Raw genomic sequence first — 16,591 nt, forward strand, 5'->3', positions numbered from 1 at the left:
GACCACAGCTCTTTGAGTGCAATCATGCAGCCAATTCCTTACCCACCAAGTGGTCCATCTGTCAAATCTGTGTCTCTCCAGAGACAAGGATGTCATGCGGGACAGTGGAGAGTGTCAAATGCTTTGAACCAGTCCAGGCAGGTGACGTCAGTTGCTCTTCCCTCCTCCACCAACGGTGTAATCCCGTCATAGAAGGCCACCAAATTTGTCAGGCATGACTTGCCCTTAGAGAAGCTGAGCTGGCTGTCACAATCAACTCCTTTTCCATGTGCCTTGGCGTAGCTCCCAGGAGGATCTGTTCCATGATCTTGCTGGGCACAGAGGTGGGACTGACTGGCCTGTAGTTTCCCAGGTCTTCCTTATTTCCCTTTTTCAAAATGCGGGTTACGTTTCCCCTTTTCCAGTCAGCGGGAACTTCACCAGACTGCCACGACTTCTCAGATATGATGGATAGTGGCTTGGCCGCTTCATCCACCAGTTCCCTCAGGACCCACGGATGCATCTCATCAGGTCCCATGGACTTGTGCACTTTCAGGTTCCTTAGATGGTCTCGAACCTGACCTTCTCCTACAGCGGGCGGTGATTCACTCTCCCAGCCCCTGCCTTTGCCTTCTGCGATGTGGACGATAGTATAACATATCTTCTCCTTCTTCTGGCATCCCTGCTGTTGCCTTTTGTTGCTTTTAAAATAATCAGGTCGTAAGTCTGTAATTATATCTCTATCTCTGCAGAATAATGTTTGAACTTCTGGAGAGAGAGAGAGAGAAACACTTTGCCTTCTTTTGTTCTTTTTTTTTTTTTTTTGCCTTTATTTCAAGTCTTCTTTCTTTGTGCTTGCTACAGATTGCTTATGATATTTCTTCACTGAAGATTTTAAAAAGTAGTGGAAAGGCTTAGCTTAAAAAGGTAGGTCTATGAGACAGTGATGCAAAGATTCTTGAATCAAGGAGGGAGCAAAAAGCCACAGCATAAAAAAAGCTATATGATACTTGGGAAATCTCAAAGGGTAATTGGCAGCAATCTGTGTATATGGATTCCTTATTCTTACATTGTTGTAGCAATCAGATGTGTATTTTTTCCCAAAATAAAAAAATATAAAGGACCTTGTTGATTGGCTTAAACGTGTTTGCATCAAATCTGTGGAATCTGTCAGGGGAAACCACTCTGGATAGAAAAAAGCCTTATATTTGTCTTATGAAATTCCATGCAGTTTCCATAGGGAAGTAAAGCAAAAGGAACCTCTGGGAATCAGCTAGTCCCTTGTTCTGCCCCCAGTCAGAATCTATACTGCCTACATCACCCTGGACAGATGCTCGTCTGACCTGTTCCTGAAACATCTTTGGTGGCGGAAACTCCCATCCTTGCTGGACAAACCATTCCAGTACATCTCTATTTTTACTGCCATACTCTTCCTTAATATCTAACACTGACCTTCCTGGGAGAAATTTCAATCCATTATTTCTTGTAATGTGTATGGGGAGCAGCTCTTCCCTGTATTTGCAGCAACCTTTTGGATATCTGAAGACTGTTATTTTCTCTTTCTCTTTTTGGGCTTTACAGTTGTTGTCACACTTACTCTTCTCCCCTGTTCCATCTTGATTTCTCCCACACATACTTTGTCTGATGTACAGAGCCCCAGACTGCAAAGGACAGCCTGGCTGAGACATTAACAATTCATACCACAACAGAAGGGTTACTTTGGAAGGGTTCCTCAGAAATAATGGCAAATTTTAACTTTGCAGCCTTAGGGAAAAGTTGAGCTGGGACTGCTTGTGCCCTGGGGAGAACAAGGGAAGGGGAAGAAACAGAGACAAAATGTGGGGGAGGAAAGGAAGACTCTGGTTGTTGCTGCTTATGCTGCCACCAAGGGGATGAGAGAAGTGGGGCAGCATTCACTTACTGCTCCTCTGGTTGGTTGGTTGGGTTTTTTTTGTGTCACTGTAGTACTGTCAAATCACATTGCGTTTATGATCTATTTTATCCCCAAGTATTTTTGATGAAAAAAATACACTTCAGCCAGTTGTCGTCCATCTTCTATTTTTATAGTTGTTGATTTCTATCTTGATGTGGAACCTCGCGGTATTTCTGATTGAACTATGTCCTCTTTTTTTCAGACCACATCCCCAGCTTCTCAGGATTTTAATCGTGTCTCCTAGCATACCTGTAACAGCCCCCCCCCCCAAAACCATTTGTTGCTAGGAAATTTAATATGTGTGTTCTCTAGTTCATTATCCATATCGTTAATAAGAATATTGAATAATTATGAACATGGGAAAAAGCGGTCATTTCTTTAGAATAAGCAGAGCCTTAATCTTGGGATATCTTCCGTATGTTTTCCAGTACATTTTCTATGCTATATTGCATCAATTTCAAAACTGTTGAGAATTAGCGCTGGTGGCATTGCAGCGAGCAGGGGGTAGGTTCCTCCTCAACTAGGTGATGATGTTGGGCAAAGTCACTTCCATCCATTTGTACCTTATTTGCCATTTGCAAAAGAAAAGAGCTACTTCTGCTGACCTCTGAAGTACTTGGTGAACTACAGTCATGCTAAATAAGCACCAGGTTTTATTATTACATGGTATTTTTTGTTGTTGACTTTTACGCCATTCCTTAGTTCTCAAGTGGCTGCCCTGGTACTTTGATGTTTTTCAGAGGAAATCTCTTTATATAATATAATGCCTGTTAAGAACCTTCAGACTGAGTGCAATACATGTGGTATGGTCTTAAACTGAAAATCAGTAACGCTTCCTAAAGTGTCCTCCTGCCCCACAATGAAGAGCCGGCAGCTGATGGAGGCCCCGGGAGCAACCGGGGCTCACCGCTGTACCCGGGACTGGCCAGATAACAATAGAACAGTCTCCACCCGCGGCCGCAGCGCGGCCGTTCCCACCGTGCAGCGGGGCCGGGGGTGCCCGGTGCGAGGGCGCTTCTGCAAGAAGCCGTTCCGACTGTGCAGCGGGGCCGGGGCCGGTCTCCGCTCACCACTCTCCGGCCACTACTGCCGAGTGAACGTGCGGTCACGTGACTGGCGGAGCGCCCGCCAAGGACCCGGTGCCGCTTTGTCTGCCGGCTCCGGCCCGGGAAGCTCGGGGTCAGCCGTGCCTGGCGTGGGGGGCGGCCCGTGGCGGCGTGCCCCCTAGCACCCGGCGCTGGCTGTGGGGGAGCAAGGGCAGGCGGAGCCGCCCCCTCCCGCAGCGCGACACCGGCTCGGCCCCCCCCTCCCCCGAGGCTCTCCCTGCGCACCGGCCTCGCCGAGCGGGCGGGGCCAGCGGCGGCCCCGGCGCAGAAGGGGTTAAGGCCGCTCCCGCCTGCGCGTCCGGCCGTCCCCGCCCGCGCGTCCCCCGCTAGGCCACGGCTGACCTTCACGGGAGCCGCGCCGGGCATGCGCGCCGCCGCGTTCGGGGCCCGGGGGAACTGCGGCCGGCCCGCTTCGGCCCGGCCCGCCCGGCCCGGCCCGGCTCGGCCTGGCCCCAGGGGTGCGGCCCGGCCTTCTGCCCGCCCGCGGCGCGCCCGGGACCGTGGCTGGCGTACGCCCTGCCCGTGCCGGGCGCGCCGTTGCCATTCGGTGCCGATGGTGCTGGCGGAGGAGCGCGGGGGGACGCGAGGGGGGACTGCGCGCCCCGCCGCCGCCTTCAGCCGCGCCCCGCGCCCGCCCTCCCCGCTCCGCGGCGCCGTGCGCGCAGGCCGGGCGGGCGGAGGGCCGGGGCCGCCGCCTGCTGAGCAGGCCGATGGTTCCCAGCCCCGCTGTGCCGCAGCGGGGGGGTCGCCCGGCTCCCCCGAGGAGCGGGAATGGCGGCACCTGCGCAGCCTGCACCGGTGTCCCCGCGTCGAGGAGAGCCGCTGCGGCAGCCGCGGGGTTAGGCGTCCCCTGCAGCACACGCGTGTTGGCTGCTAGGAGCCGGGGAAGGGGCTCTCGAGGTGGGAGCCAGCGTTGCTGTGTGCTCCTGGGGTCTAACGACCCGCGCAGATGCAGTGCCACTGTGCTGGCCACGCGGACACCTAGAACCCTGTAGGTGGGAAAAGACCCTTGTGCTCGAGCCCAGCCGCTGGCCTGGTGCTCCCAAGCCCACCAGACACGTGGCGGTTTGGCTCCAGATGACGTCTGCCTTTGGCCCAAGTCGGGTGGTTCAGTCCCTGGACGAGGCTGCACATCCCCACTCAACATACTGCTTTGGAGGGGCTGCCAACAATGCCCCCTCATGAGATTTATCTGACTCCTGTGGCTGTTGCCACACAGTGGCACTTGGATTGGGGCTACCCTAAAAACCAGTGGAGGTTGCTGCCGTTATTGCCATGTGCAAGAGGCCGTATGAGCTTCATGGCCTGATCTTTGCCGCTGGCTAACGTGGCATCTCTTCTGTGCTTGTTTTTATTACTGGTTGAGGGTAGAAATTTATTTGTCTCATATCTGATTCTTTTCTGTTTGCAGTCTTGCCAGTAAAGTCACAGCCCCTAGACAAGAATTTCAAGCAGAGGAATAGAATATACCCCTCTAGTAACCTGGCAACATCTTGTCTGTTGCTGTGTTAGGCAGGCTGGGAAGCATCAGCCCCTTGCAAGCCACAGACAGGCAGGGAGCTGTTGGTAAGCAGATCGGTGCCGCAGGCCACTGCTGCCTGCTCTGCCATTATGGAGGAGCCATGCTGTTGCTTGTGGAATGGCCGCCGTGCTGCCCGTGCCTGGCGCTACACTGGCCCATGTCCGTCTAGGTCGGGAGGGGGGGTCTGCCGGCTTCTGCCCCCTTCCCCTGGGTGGCAGGTGGGCTCTGTGTTCCCAGCAGCATCCTGAGCTGAGACGCACTGTCATGCAGGGCTTTGTGCGCTAAGCGGCAAGCTGCTGTTTCTGACAGCAGCTGTTGGTGTTAATAATTAGTCTGCATCTGTCAGTCACCTGGAGCCGCTAATGGATCTGTCACGGTGGTACCAAAGCATCCCCAGAGGGGCTGCGGGCAGCGTGGAAGCCGGATGCTGTGCAGTCACCATGCTGCCCCCCACCCCTTCCCCCCGCTGTTCTCCCACTCTTTCTTTCCCCTTGCTCTCGCATGTTGTCCCTCCCTGTTCCCAGCTCCCTGCCTCCTGCTGTTTCTCTCTCTTGTCCAAAGGGGTTAGTTCTCAGCCTCACATGCTGGAAATGCTGCCAGTGAATGTTTCTGTGCATTGCCTGCCAGGTCCCTGGGGAAAGGGCCTGGAAACGAAGCACAGAAGGAGCAGTGGGAGCAAGGGAAAACCATTGTTTCTCACTGCTCGCCTGCTGCATTTTCTAGTGGCAAAATGCTCTCTGTGAGGTACTGGCTTTCTGTGTTACTGCTGAAATTGCCCCCTCCCCCTTTCCCCTTGCCCCAGAATTTACCATCCCCTGGTGCAGAGGAGAAGTTGCGGCACCTCTAGGAAAGAGCTGAGATGTGTTTTCAATTTGCCTCCCGCTTATCTCTGCTGTTTGGACAGAGAGGTTTAAAAAGCTGGATTTTCTGTCCCTGCAGAGTAAACACACAGAACCCAGCAGCATGAACTATTTCTGGCTTATCAGTGGAGGAATGCAGCAGCTGAGGCTTAGTGCGAGTGGGCCGTCAGGAAGGCCCTGAAGGGGCCCCCTCCCCACTCCGCGCTATTAGAAGTGTGAGAGCCCAGCAGGACTCAGAGGGGAGAGTTGGAGAAAAAGGCAGAAAAGGGAAAGAAAGAGGAAGAGAGAGAGTGAGAGAGGCTGAGCAGACCCTGATGGCTACAGACGAAGTTACAGGAGGGGCTCGCAAAGCTACGAAAAGCAAACTTTTTGAGTTTCTGGTCCATGGGGTGGTGAGTCGGGAAAGTTAGTGAGCTGGCTGGCTCTGAATAGAGGGATGAGTGGAAACTGGAGGCTCTGTGCTGGGCTGGATCGGCTCCTGCGGTGTGCTCCTGGGGCGCTGGTAGCTGCCTTGCCAGGAGAGCACCGGGGTCTGTAAAGCCCCCACAATATGCACTGATTCATTGATAATATAGGCTTGTGTCTGGGGGGATGTGTGCTGTGATTTTTGCTTTGATTCTCCATGAATGGTGAATAGCATGTCTTTGAGCCTGATCATGGTGCAGAATCTGCACTGGATCTGACCCAAATGGGCTTGTAGGACACTTTGTTCTGTAATCAAACTTGTGTTTTTAAAAGCAATTCTGATGAAAGCCTGATGAAGCCTTGTGGTACTGCCTCTGGTTCTTGTCTCCAGTCTTGGCGCTTATATATCCTCTGGCTACTTAACAGGTGACTTTCAGGGTCTTGAAGAGATTAGCTCTGCAGATCTGTAACAGTCTATGGGAACTCACCCATGACAGAATTTCAGGGTGCCATGCTTAATTAAAGCAATCCTTGAGGGTCTTTAAAAATTTTCCAGCTTTTGTTTAAGATTCAGGTCCTCAATCTCCATTTAAGGGGAAGTGCTAACTCTGTTTTGCTGCCATTGGAAATGGTGTTCTTTAAATGACTCTCCAGTGACTGAGAGCAGTAACCATTTATAACATTTGGATTTCTTGCATTGATACACATTTAACAAAAATAAGATTGTTAAAGAGCCCCTAGGAATGCAGATATTGTTTGGATACTGATGGTCCCCAGCATTTTCTCTCTTGAGGATTCTGGCACCTCCTGTGACACCTTTTTGAAGGCATCAGCTGGGGGCTCCTGTGCAAAGATCGTGGAAATGTGTGGAGCTCACGGCAGGTGCCAAAGTTGTCTCCGTAATTCAGGCTTACTCCATACACGTCAGATCTAGCATGTGTCCTACAAGTCCCGGGCATGGTGGGTCTTGTGAGGCTGAGGACTTTCAGCTGGCATTCTGTGTCTGTGGGAACAGTGAATGGTGATGCCGTGCATGTGTACAGGAGCACTCTGTGGCAAGGGTGGCAGAGGTACTGGGTGGCTGCAGAGCAGGTGTGCGGGTCTGTGGCCGTGGTTCTGCTGTGAACATGTGGGTTCCTTAAGGTAGTCTGGCTCAGGATGGCTGCAGCTGGGCAGAAATGTAGGTGAGTTGAGGGGGGTGGGTGCATGGGATGCTTTTGCTTTTTCCAAGGTTTGTGTTGGCATTTGCACACCAGTGGTCTTCCTTTAGTATCAAGAAAAGTGGCAAAAATAGTTATGTTAATTTGCTCCTTCTGCAACTAGATGGGCTTCGTGCGAAAGTAGCTTGCTAGCCTCTTAAGCATGGGAATTTTTAATTTATACTGGAATGAATATAGCAGAACTCTTTTCCATTACTTATTTGGATACTAGAAAAGTCTGCCTTTTTTGCCCTGGAAGTTTTGCCACTAGTGGCATCTTACTTGAATGTCTGGGTTGTCATCTTCCTGCTACTTGCTGGTGAGACTGGGGCTTCTTGGCTGTTACTCTGTTGCCTAAAGACCTCGTTTATGACCCTCTCCTTTCCTCAATGATGATCTCCTTCAATTCTGCTTCTGTTTCCTTGCTTCTTCTAGTTTCTTCCTCACCTCAGCTTCATTTTGATCACAACACAGGTTGGGGCAGCCAGTCTTCCGTTACTTAAAAAAGATCAAAAAAGTTATAAACTCACTTTATCCCTTTGGGTCCTGTATCCTACCAAATAAGAGAATGTGCCATCACAGCTGTTACCTTGAGTTTACATATTGCTAGCTATTGAGTTTTATTACCATCCACAGTACGTCAGCATTTGAATTAATTCCATGAAAAACCAAGTTCACTTGCAAAAAACTGGAGTTCCTTGGAGTCAGATTCTGCTCTCATTTCAGGGAAAAAGCTCCTCTTCAGATTACTTATTATTTTATCTATTATAACATTATTTGATTTGATTATTGCAGGCTTCTTTCCCCCACCCCTTACCCCCCAAGTGCAGGGAGGTAAATAGAGGTAGAATATTGGGAGAAAATCTTTTGCTATGTGAACACTTAAATGAACAGGATAATTTTGCAGTATTTCCTAAGGGCAGTTAGCTTATGGATTCGCTTGATCTTTCTGGAAACATATGTTCCTTTGCTAAGGTCACTTTGCCCTTTGCTCTTGTCCACCTGATCCTGCCTTTGATCTTTTCCATATTGCTAGCTTCCAAGATGTCGTCTTCCTTGTTTATCCCAATCAAATAGGATACCTCTGAAAGGTGTAATCTCTTAATGGTTAAAAATCTCAGGTGTCATAATTAATTCTTGTCCTGCTTGAATTCTAGAGGTTGGTTGGTTGGAAGTTCTTTTAAAAAGGTTAAATTTCTTTCAGTTATTTACTTTTACAATTCTTTTAATCCCGTTTCATCAGGGTCTTGCACACTGCTTTTGTGGAGAGGATTATTTTCTTTTTTTCCCTAAAGGCTTCATCCTTTGCTTTGTCCTTTTCTATTGCTCCTCTCTGCTCTATTTCTAGCAATTCTATGGTTAAATGTGGCTTTAGTCATGACATTTATGTTGATTTGTCTCTATATTGATGCAGTTTCTACTGTTAAGTAGTAAATTTTGGGCGGTCCTTATGACATCTCCTTCTAGGTGTCCAGCTGTTGCCTTAAATTTTGCTGACCCAAAACAAATTCCTAATCTTCCTGCAGGCCATTTCTTTCCTCAGTTTCTTCTCTCCTCTGCACCCTATATTATAGGCCTGCCTGCTGGATCCCTTCAATTGATGTTACCTTGCTGTCCGTGTCCGTGTGTGTCCTGTCGCTCCTTTTTTTTTCCTAGTCTTTTTTTTTTTTTTTTTTTCTTTTACTCAAGCAGGTATCTTCCCATATAGCCTTGAGAAAGTCCATGGTGCAGATGTTGTTAAAGGTCTTGTCCAGACATCTGTCCTCTTGTGACTCAATTGCAGCAGTCTTCTCCTTGGTGCCTTGTGCTGTCGACCTTGCCTGTGTCATCTTCACACGAGAAGCTGCTGAGAGGTTCGTTTTCTTGTCTTGTTCTGACCTTTTTAATCTGCTTCTGTGTCCTTATTCCATTCTCACTTTATCTTCCTTCCAAAACCAATCTTCTTGCCTTTTATACAGAAGATACACCTATAAAGGTCCATGTCCCTTTTTTAACTATTGAGTAATATCTGTAGTTACAGTATACTTGCTGTCAGTTCAAATCACCTTCTTTTTCCTGTAGTGATCTCATCCTTTGTCCTCTGTGCTGTGCTTAGGAAGCTCTTCCTGTTAATATAAGTCTTTATCCATATTTATTTTCTGCTAATATGTGTTTCATAGTTCCTGCTAATCTCTACAGTTTAATATTGCTTACACATCAAGACTGCTAGTTTATACAAACTGGTGTATCACTTATGTGACTCCCTTGCTTATCCTCAGTCTTCTTTTTTGCTTGGTTATTTGCTTGTCAAACTTGGTCATAGAATTTTATGTTAAGTACAGAAACGTTATGTGCAGTGGTATTTAGTACAGTGAAAGAAAGGTCTCAAAGCATGTCATCACATAACCAAATATTTAATACAGTGGTAACTCATTGTCAGTGTTAAAACAGACAAAAAACTGGGTCTGGTGCCCCAGGGATGTGTGTGGCGTGTCTAATAGATTTGTCAGTGATTTGGAAAAGGGGATGAGCAATGAATTCTTTAAACAAGTTTTGCATCTCCTCATACATTGCTGTGTTTTAAGTGAACTGTAACCGTGCAGGAGGAAGACTTGGCTGATCCTGTGAGCTGCCTAGTGTGTAGCCGCAGCCACTGCTACTAAGAAAGCAAGTAAACTGCTAGCCTGATTAAGAAACGGGGCAGAGAATAATACAGAAGGAGTTGTAAATCTGTGGCATGTACTTATAAGAATGTTTTTTTGATTTTGGTCATCTGTGTGACAAACAAGCAAAAAGAGGGGTACTACTTAGAGGGCAGTAGTAGTAGTGGGAGGCCTGTGAAGACTTAACCAGTAAGAGAATGGGCTTTATTATTAGTATTATTAGTATTATTAGTATTATTAGTATTTACTTGTAATATTTAAGGGTGGAGACATTAGGCAAGTTGTAAAACCTCTGTCACTGGAGGCTCTTAGACACTGGTTAAAGTAGTAAATATCAGAGGTGATGGAGGTACTGGTGATACGTCCTTGAGATGAGAAAGGACTGGATGACCCCAAGGATGATACTTCAGTGTGTTATAAAAATCATATTTGTTTATTAAAAGAGGAAAAACTAACGATAATCTCTCCAAATTGAATGGTGATCTGTTTTAAGTGGATAAAAGTGACTGTTTCTTCTAGCCAGCCTTCGGGTTGTACAAGGTGAGGAGAATATATTAGGTTTGAAAAAAGCAAAACTTTGCTAATGAAAAATATCTCACTAATTTTTATATTATCATGGATATAAATATATCTTGCCAGAGCATAAATCAGCTAACACTAGAAAGACTAGAAAAGAGCCTTGTGAACTGTCATTTTTGGACCGTTTGTTCTGCTTCCCTACCACCAGGCTGTCTGCATGGTTCTCTGTGCTAGGACATTGTCAGGGAGCAGGTCATGGAATAGGGTCACTGGTTTGTGCATATGTATTCCCTGTTTTGCTAAGCAAGGAGACATGTGGGCTGAGTATAGGGCAGCCTGGAGACATCAACGGACCTTACTGCAGTAAGAAAATTGGGAAGGTACTTGCAGAAGACTGGTAGAGTGAAAACATTGTACAGCATTCAGCTGTGTAAGCTGCCTGTAGAAAGTGAAAGTCTGTCCTTTCCCAGCCCTGGACTAATTGCAGGCTAACAAATACAGAAAAGTTCACACATAATTAAGAAAAGAAAATAATATTAATTCTAGGTAGGGCTTTAATACAGATCAATGTGATTTTATGCAGTATGGGCTTGTAAAACAAATTTGTGTTGCCCATTGAGAAAACTTGGATTTGCTGATGCATGTAGGTGCACAGATGTAATTGATCTGTGAGATGTTTGAATTGCTCTCCTCTTTTTTTAAAAAGGAGTACTGCAGGAATATGGAAACAGTCATACTGAATAGTTTAGCTCGTTGTCCCTAGTTGCAGGGAGCAGCAGAAGACTGCAGGGAAGTACAGGAGCAAGGCAAAAACCTGATGGTGCTTCATCCAAATACTCTGCACTTTGTAGCTCTGGAACTTTCTGACCCAAAGCTGCCCTCTATGTGTAGTACCTCTATATGGATTTTATTTATGTAGGTTAGTCCACTGATGTCTTCCTGAACCCATGTAAACTTTTAGCATTCACTGTGTTTTGTGTCAGGAATTTTTGCAGCTTGCCTTACATAAAGAAGTACCTGATCCTGTCAGCTGCTAGCAATTCTCTAATTCTTGTAAGGGAAGAGACAGTGAGCTCTTGATCAGCTGCCTCTCTGTCCATGCTAGTCATGATGTTGCAGACCTCTGTTGTTGCCTCTCCCCTCCCAAAGCCATCCTTTCTACAGAGTCAAGAAGCACATTATGGTAGTTCTTCACACAAAATCCGTTCTATACATTTTATCACAGTAGTGGATGTGATCTAAACTACTAAAACGAGCAAGCAGATGGAATTCAAAGTTGGTACATAGGGTTTGTAATTTTCAATTCCACAGACTTTAAAATTTATTCTTGGTTGCATCCAAGTGCTTTGTTTGAAGCTTGGCTTGTGATTATTGGGAGCTGTGAATGGACATGCATGAAATAGAGAGGTGGTCACTGAACTTTGTCTCAGGTTACAATTCACTGTTCCATAAATGTGATGTTTTTTTGATTTTCAAGAACATTATTTTAAAAAGAGTGGAACCTGGAACACCCGGACCTTGATTCTAGGATGTGAGAGCTTTTGGCAAACAGAGGAAGGTGAATGTGGCAGACAAGCCAGAAGAATTGCAATACTGGTGTTTCTGGTTACTAAATCTCTAGAAGATTCAGAGACATTTTAAAAAAGGAACTCATATGAGGTAACATCTGTAGTTACAGGAGAGGAGAGAACCCATCTACAACTTGTTTTCTTGTACTTCTAAGAGTCCATTTTGAAACTGCACATTCAGTTGGGAAACCATTTGTGCAGTCAGAGAGCTCTTGCCATCAGACAGTATCAGTCCAAATTTCTTAACTGTTCCAGATACTACTTAACTATCTTAACTACTTCTAGATACCTCCAGACAGCATCTGGCATCTGCTTTTGCTTACGTTTATGCTTTATAGAAATCCCTAGCTACTGTAATGCTTTGACAGGATATGTTGTCTAGCCAAGGTAGCTTCTATTTTTAGTTAAAAAAAACACATGGTGTTTGTGTACTTGGTGATTGTTGTTGTTCCCAAAATCTGTCAGTTTCTCTGCTAACAAGAAGCCTGTGACTGTTCACTGCCCTGCCATCAGCGTCCTCCTGGGTGCTGCTGAGGTGGATCGGGTCTGTGTCCTTCAGAACAGGACATTGCTGTAGGTATATTGCATTGCAGTGACTCCCCGTGCTCTGTTCAGTCCCTTTCTGAGGCTCTTGTAGGTGGTTTTGCTTTTCTTTTCTTTTCTTGACACTTTCTTTTACATGTCAGTTCTCCAGGTTATTATTTTCCTCTATCTGGTATGTCCAGACAGGAGCCCTCCTTTGCTCTGCTTCAACATTTTGGCTGCTATGGTGTTGGTGTCCCTTGAGAAGAGTCTGCAGCAGAAATGCAGAGAAAAGCACCACTCCAGCGTGTCTCATTTTTACCATCAGGCAGGAGAAGTTGTCTTGAAGAATGACAAAGAAGAGGAGGAAAGAGGCAGCCCTCTGGTGCGACAGGAGCTTCAGGCAGGGAAGAAAGTAGAAAAGCCAGATGTGTGACTTGGGAAGCTGGACAGTGGAGGGTCTCAGCAGGGACTTGGCAGCAGTTTGGAGGGAGGTGGCATGCTTGCTGCACAGACACTGTGCTCAGCTTTGGAAGGGTGCAGCCAGGTCAGCGATGGATTGCATGCAGAAGTGCCAGCAGTTGGCAGAATTCTCAGGGACCAGTACACACACATGAACTACTGGTTGTGTGCCTCTCTCCATGTGCTGTACTGTTTGGCTTTGCCTAGCTGTTCTGTGGGCAGCCCTGCTCTGCTCTTCACTTCCGTTTTCTCCGAGCTGTGAGACTGGTCCCCTCAGCTGGGGGCATACTGTGGTCCTCCTTGTTTCCTATGGCCCTCAGTGGCTTTGTCCTCTGTCCAGTAATGTGTTTGCAGTACCACAGAGTAATGTCTGTACGTGGAGTCAACAGAGGAAAAAAGGGGACAGGTCTGTGGGTAAGGACAGAGCTGGGTCAGGTGAAGGGCTCCAGGGTAGATGATTTCCCAGGAAGGATGATGTGTCAGTGCTGTTTTGTGCTGCAGCCTTCACTACAGACGATACTGGTTCAGGGCAGGTTCCATCCCTCTGAGGAAGTGGGGGCAGACAGTTCCTATCCCATAGACAGGTACACCTCCAAGATCTCTTTGAAAAGATGTAATGGTATTGCAATACTCTTTAGTATCAAGGCTTTTTTTTTTAATGTCAGTATTGTGAAAAATTCAGTGTATTGTCTGTCACTGTCTTGTCTTGCATAAGTGAGAGCAAAGCAAGCTTTTAGATAAGGCAAGGTACTTCTTGTGTATTCTCCTTTTATAAAGCTTAGACAGAGAAAGCATTTCTGTGCCTGGAGAGTCTGGTGGGCTTGCAGCAGGGAGGTGGCAGTTGTGTAATCATGTAATGAATAATATTTTATCTACAGGTGATATCAGAGATAGGAACATGAGAAGGGAGGGGAAGGAATGAAGCCGGGCAAGGGGTGAGACTGAATATGCTTTTGCTAGAGCTGTCTCGTTTCTCTCAGTTTTGTCCTTTCTCTGCATTTCTCTATTTTGATGCTTAACAAAGGAAACTGAAGGGGGTTCAGAGATGTTGGACTTGGATCGAGAGTAGATTTGGCTTGCTGACCTTGTTGTCCAGGCCTTAGGGTGTCCTTTATGGAAGCAGAAAAGCAGGCCTGCCGTCTGGTCCGTGTGGCCAGACAGTCTCCAGGAGGGATGAACATGAGATGGCTGTGCGTAGGATCTCATCTCTTCTGTGTGACTGCCAAATGTCCCCACCTGACTGACAGGCAACAGCAGGCCCAGTGGCCTGCTCTTTGCTGGAGGAAGGCCGCAATGTGTAGATTGGCAGACAACAGAGAGATCTTAAACCAGGCTAAAGTGAGAAACGTTTTCTGGGCCATTTGTTTCTGCTGACTTTGCCTGGGTCAGAGGGTGGGGGCGAGTATGTGGGAACAGCGGGCGCTGCTCCGTTCCAGCAGTTTGTATAGCTCTGTGTTCATGGGAGGAGATGTTTCCAGCTCTGCACAGAGCCTCGGTTCTGCCTGTTTGCTGCCTCCTGCTGCTGCTCTGCTTGGAGTCCATGCCCACAGCCACTTTCCCACACATATACTTGCTGAATTCACCTGCTTGGCTTCCTGTGCTGGCCTCTCTCCTACCTCAGCCTTCCTTCCCTGTCTGTACTAATTACAGCTCCTGTTTCAGTGCTGATGGTTCATTCCCCTCCTTTCTTTCTCCAGTTTCCTTCACACGTGCAAGTGTGAGAAACATCATAAGGCTTGTGATGATCGGGGAGGGCACTGAACTGGGGCTTTGGGGACTATGGTGGACTTAGGTGGGTAACGTGGAGGTGCAGGTCCAAATTATATTTAGAATTATATGTTATTACTATATATAAATAATTATATATTTAGAAATTAAAAAGGGGTGAGATAAAGGTGAAATGAACTATTTTCAGTGGTTTTATTTTATATATTAACAGTGCAGAACCCATTTTCTTCCCACCCACCCTACAGTGGACTGCCTTGCATACCTCCTGGGGTGCCCACACCTGGCTTTGGAGACCACTAGTGTACTTCTCCCAAGTACTTTCTCAGTCTTCAGCTGTTGATAACTCAGACAGTTTCTGAGCCAAACATCCTTTGCGGGGTTCTGTGGGCTGGCTGCCCATGCGTGGCAGGTGGGCTGCCCTTGGTGGCCCGATCCTTGCTGTCATTGCCCTGGTTTGTTGCTCTGGCAGGGGCAGTGAGCAGTCAGTCCCAGCCGCCCTCTCCAGGCCGCTCAGGACTTTGCAAAGCTCTAGCAAATGCCCCCTTAGGTTACCTTGGACCACCTCCTTCCAGGTGGAAGACCATGGCATATTTACTTTTACTCTGGTGGATGCAGTTCCATATCTTAACCTGTTCCGTGCCACTTTGTGCCGGTGTCAGAGCTGCTCTGCCGTTACAGACCTGCAGGAACGAGAGCTGTGCATGGCATTCAGCCTGCGGGCGTGCCAGGGACAGTGGCACAGTGATGCTTTCTGTTCCCTTCCCTGCCTCTTTTGCTTAGTGGCTTTTTTTGACCTCTAGTAAGCAGTGAACTGCTTTTTTTTTTTTTTTCCTGGAAGTATCTGTTTAAACCCCAAGATCTTGCTTCTGTTGGGCAACAGGCAGCCCAGAGCCCGTTGTTTTCCATGGGATGGTTGGATTGTCTTTTCCCATGCAATTCACTACCGTGTGTACTGAAACCCATTTTCATCTTCAGGTGTTAATTCTGTCTCATAAAGCCCTTCTGCAGTTCTTTGAAGCTGGCCTTCATACTTGCCAGGTTGAATAACAGCATTGCCACCAAACTTTCTCACTTCCTTGCTTTTTCTCTCTTTTCCCTTTTTTTTTTTCTTTTCTTTTTTTCCTTTGTCATCCCTGTCCCCTTCCCATCTCCCTCCAGTTGCTTATGAATATGCTGAAAAGCATAAGTCCCAGCAAAACTCTGCATGTGCCTTACTTTTATTTTCAGAACCAATCACTTTTACCTCATTTCTAGCCTTTAACCAATTATTTAACTGTCATGGATGCCATTGCCTCTTGGTTTCCTTAAGTAGAGGGGTTTGACTTTCAAAAGGCTTTTGTGTATGATTACTCTTACTCATATCCCTGGGTCAAATGTCTACAGAATGTATATGTACTTGTCTGTATTTTCACATATACGTAGACATGTAATAAACATTTTGATAAACCTTAGAATGAAATGAAGCTCTTCTCTCTCTTTTTGGTTGCATTTTACAGGTGGTAATTATTTTACTGATGTTTTTCCTTGAGTACTATAAAATTCTAGGGTTTGGAATTGAGTTTACTGTGTGTGTTGTACAGCATTGTGATTTGACCCACAGTGTCTCTCCAGAGCATGCTGAATCAACATATATGTCAGGACTTTAGAATGCCTACAGGGGCTGCTGACAAACTGCTATGTTCCTTTTTTTATTTTTTATTTTTATTTTAGAGGCTTGACCTTTTCTTAAAGGATTCTTGTCACTTTATGAACTTACACTGCTCTGCGGTGTAGGTGAAGGAGAGGGCTCTTAATGGAAAATGTTGTCATAGTGTTCTCATGGTTCACCTTTGCTTGCTACAGTCTCCCTACCGATCAAAGCAGCCTGCTAGTCGGTGGAAAGCTGTAGATGTGAGCCTGCTTGTGGCTTTGATTAGCATGTGCACTGCACCAGTTTGGACTGCATATAGCTGCCATGGAGCTTTTTCTTCAGTCTGAAGGTAGAGCTTTCTGCTGTAAGCTGGCCTGGATAAGTTACTGACCACTGAGTGTTTTCCCAAGCCTAGAATTTTTCATCCCTGTTTCCTGTACATCGCTGAATGCCTCTTTACGATGTCCAGAAAATACCAGAGTTCACATGCTCTGCGTTGCTGCTTAGTGCTTAGTG

General features: G+C 46.9%; 1 protein-coding gene across 8 annotated transcripts in view; it reads left to right on the forward strand.

Annotated features, from left to right (window-relative positions):
• Nucleotides 1–16,591, forward strand: part of SMARCD3 (SWI/SNF related, matrix associated, actin dependent regulator of chromatin, subfamily d, member 3) — a 111,257-nt gene that overhangs the window by 32,498 nt on the left and 62,168 nt on the right. For 2 of the 8 annotated variants that reach the window (XM_055803978.1, XM_055803985.1), the window contains exon 1: nt 5,601–5,792. The exons of 5 other annotated variants lie outside the window; for them this stretch is intronic. In XM_055803978.1, the coding sequence (XP_055659953.1) occupies nt 5,715–5,792 (78 nt within the window). In that variant the 5' untranslated portion in view covers nt 5,601–5,714. Of the gene's footprint in view, nt 1–5,600; nt 5,793–6,138; nt 6,232–16,591 lie in introns of those variants that run through there. One more of the 8 variants, XM_055803984.1, reaches the window with a different exon arrangement.

Source organism: Falco peregrinus, chromosome 5 (genome assembly GCF_023634155.1).
Source record: "Falco peregrinus isolate bFalPer1 chromosome 5, bFalPer1.pri, whole genome shotgun sequence".
Lineage (NCBI taxonomy): Eukaryota > Metazoa > Chordata > Aves > Falconiformes > Falconidae > Falco > Falco peregrinus.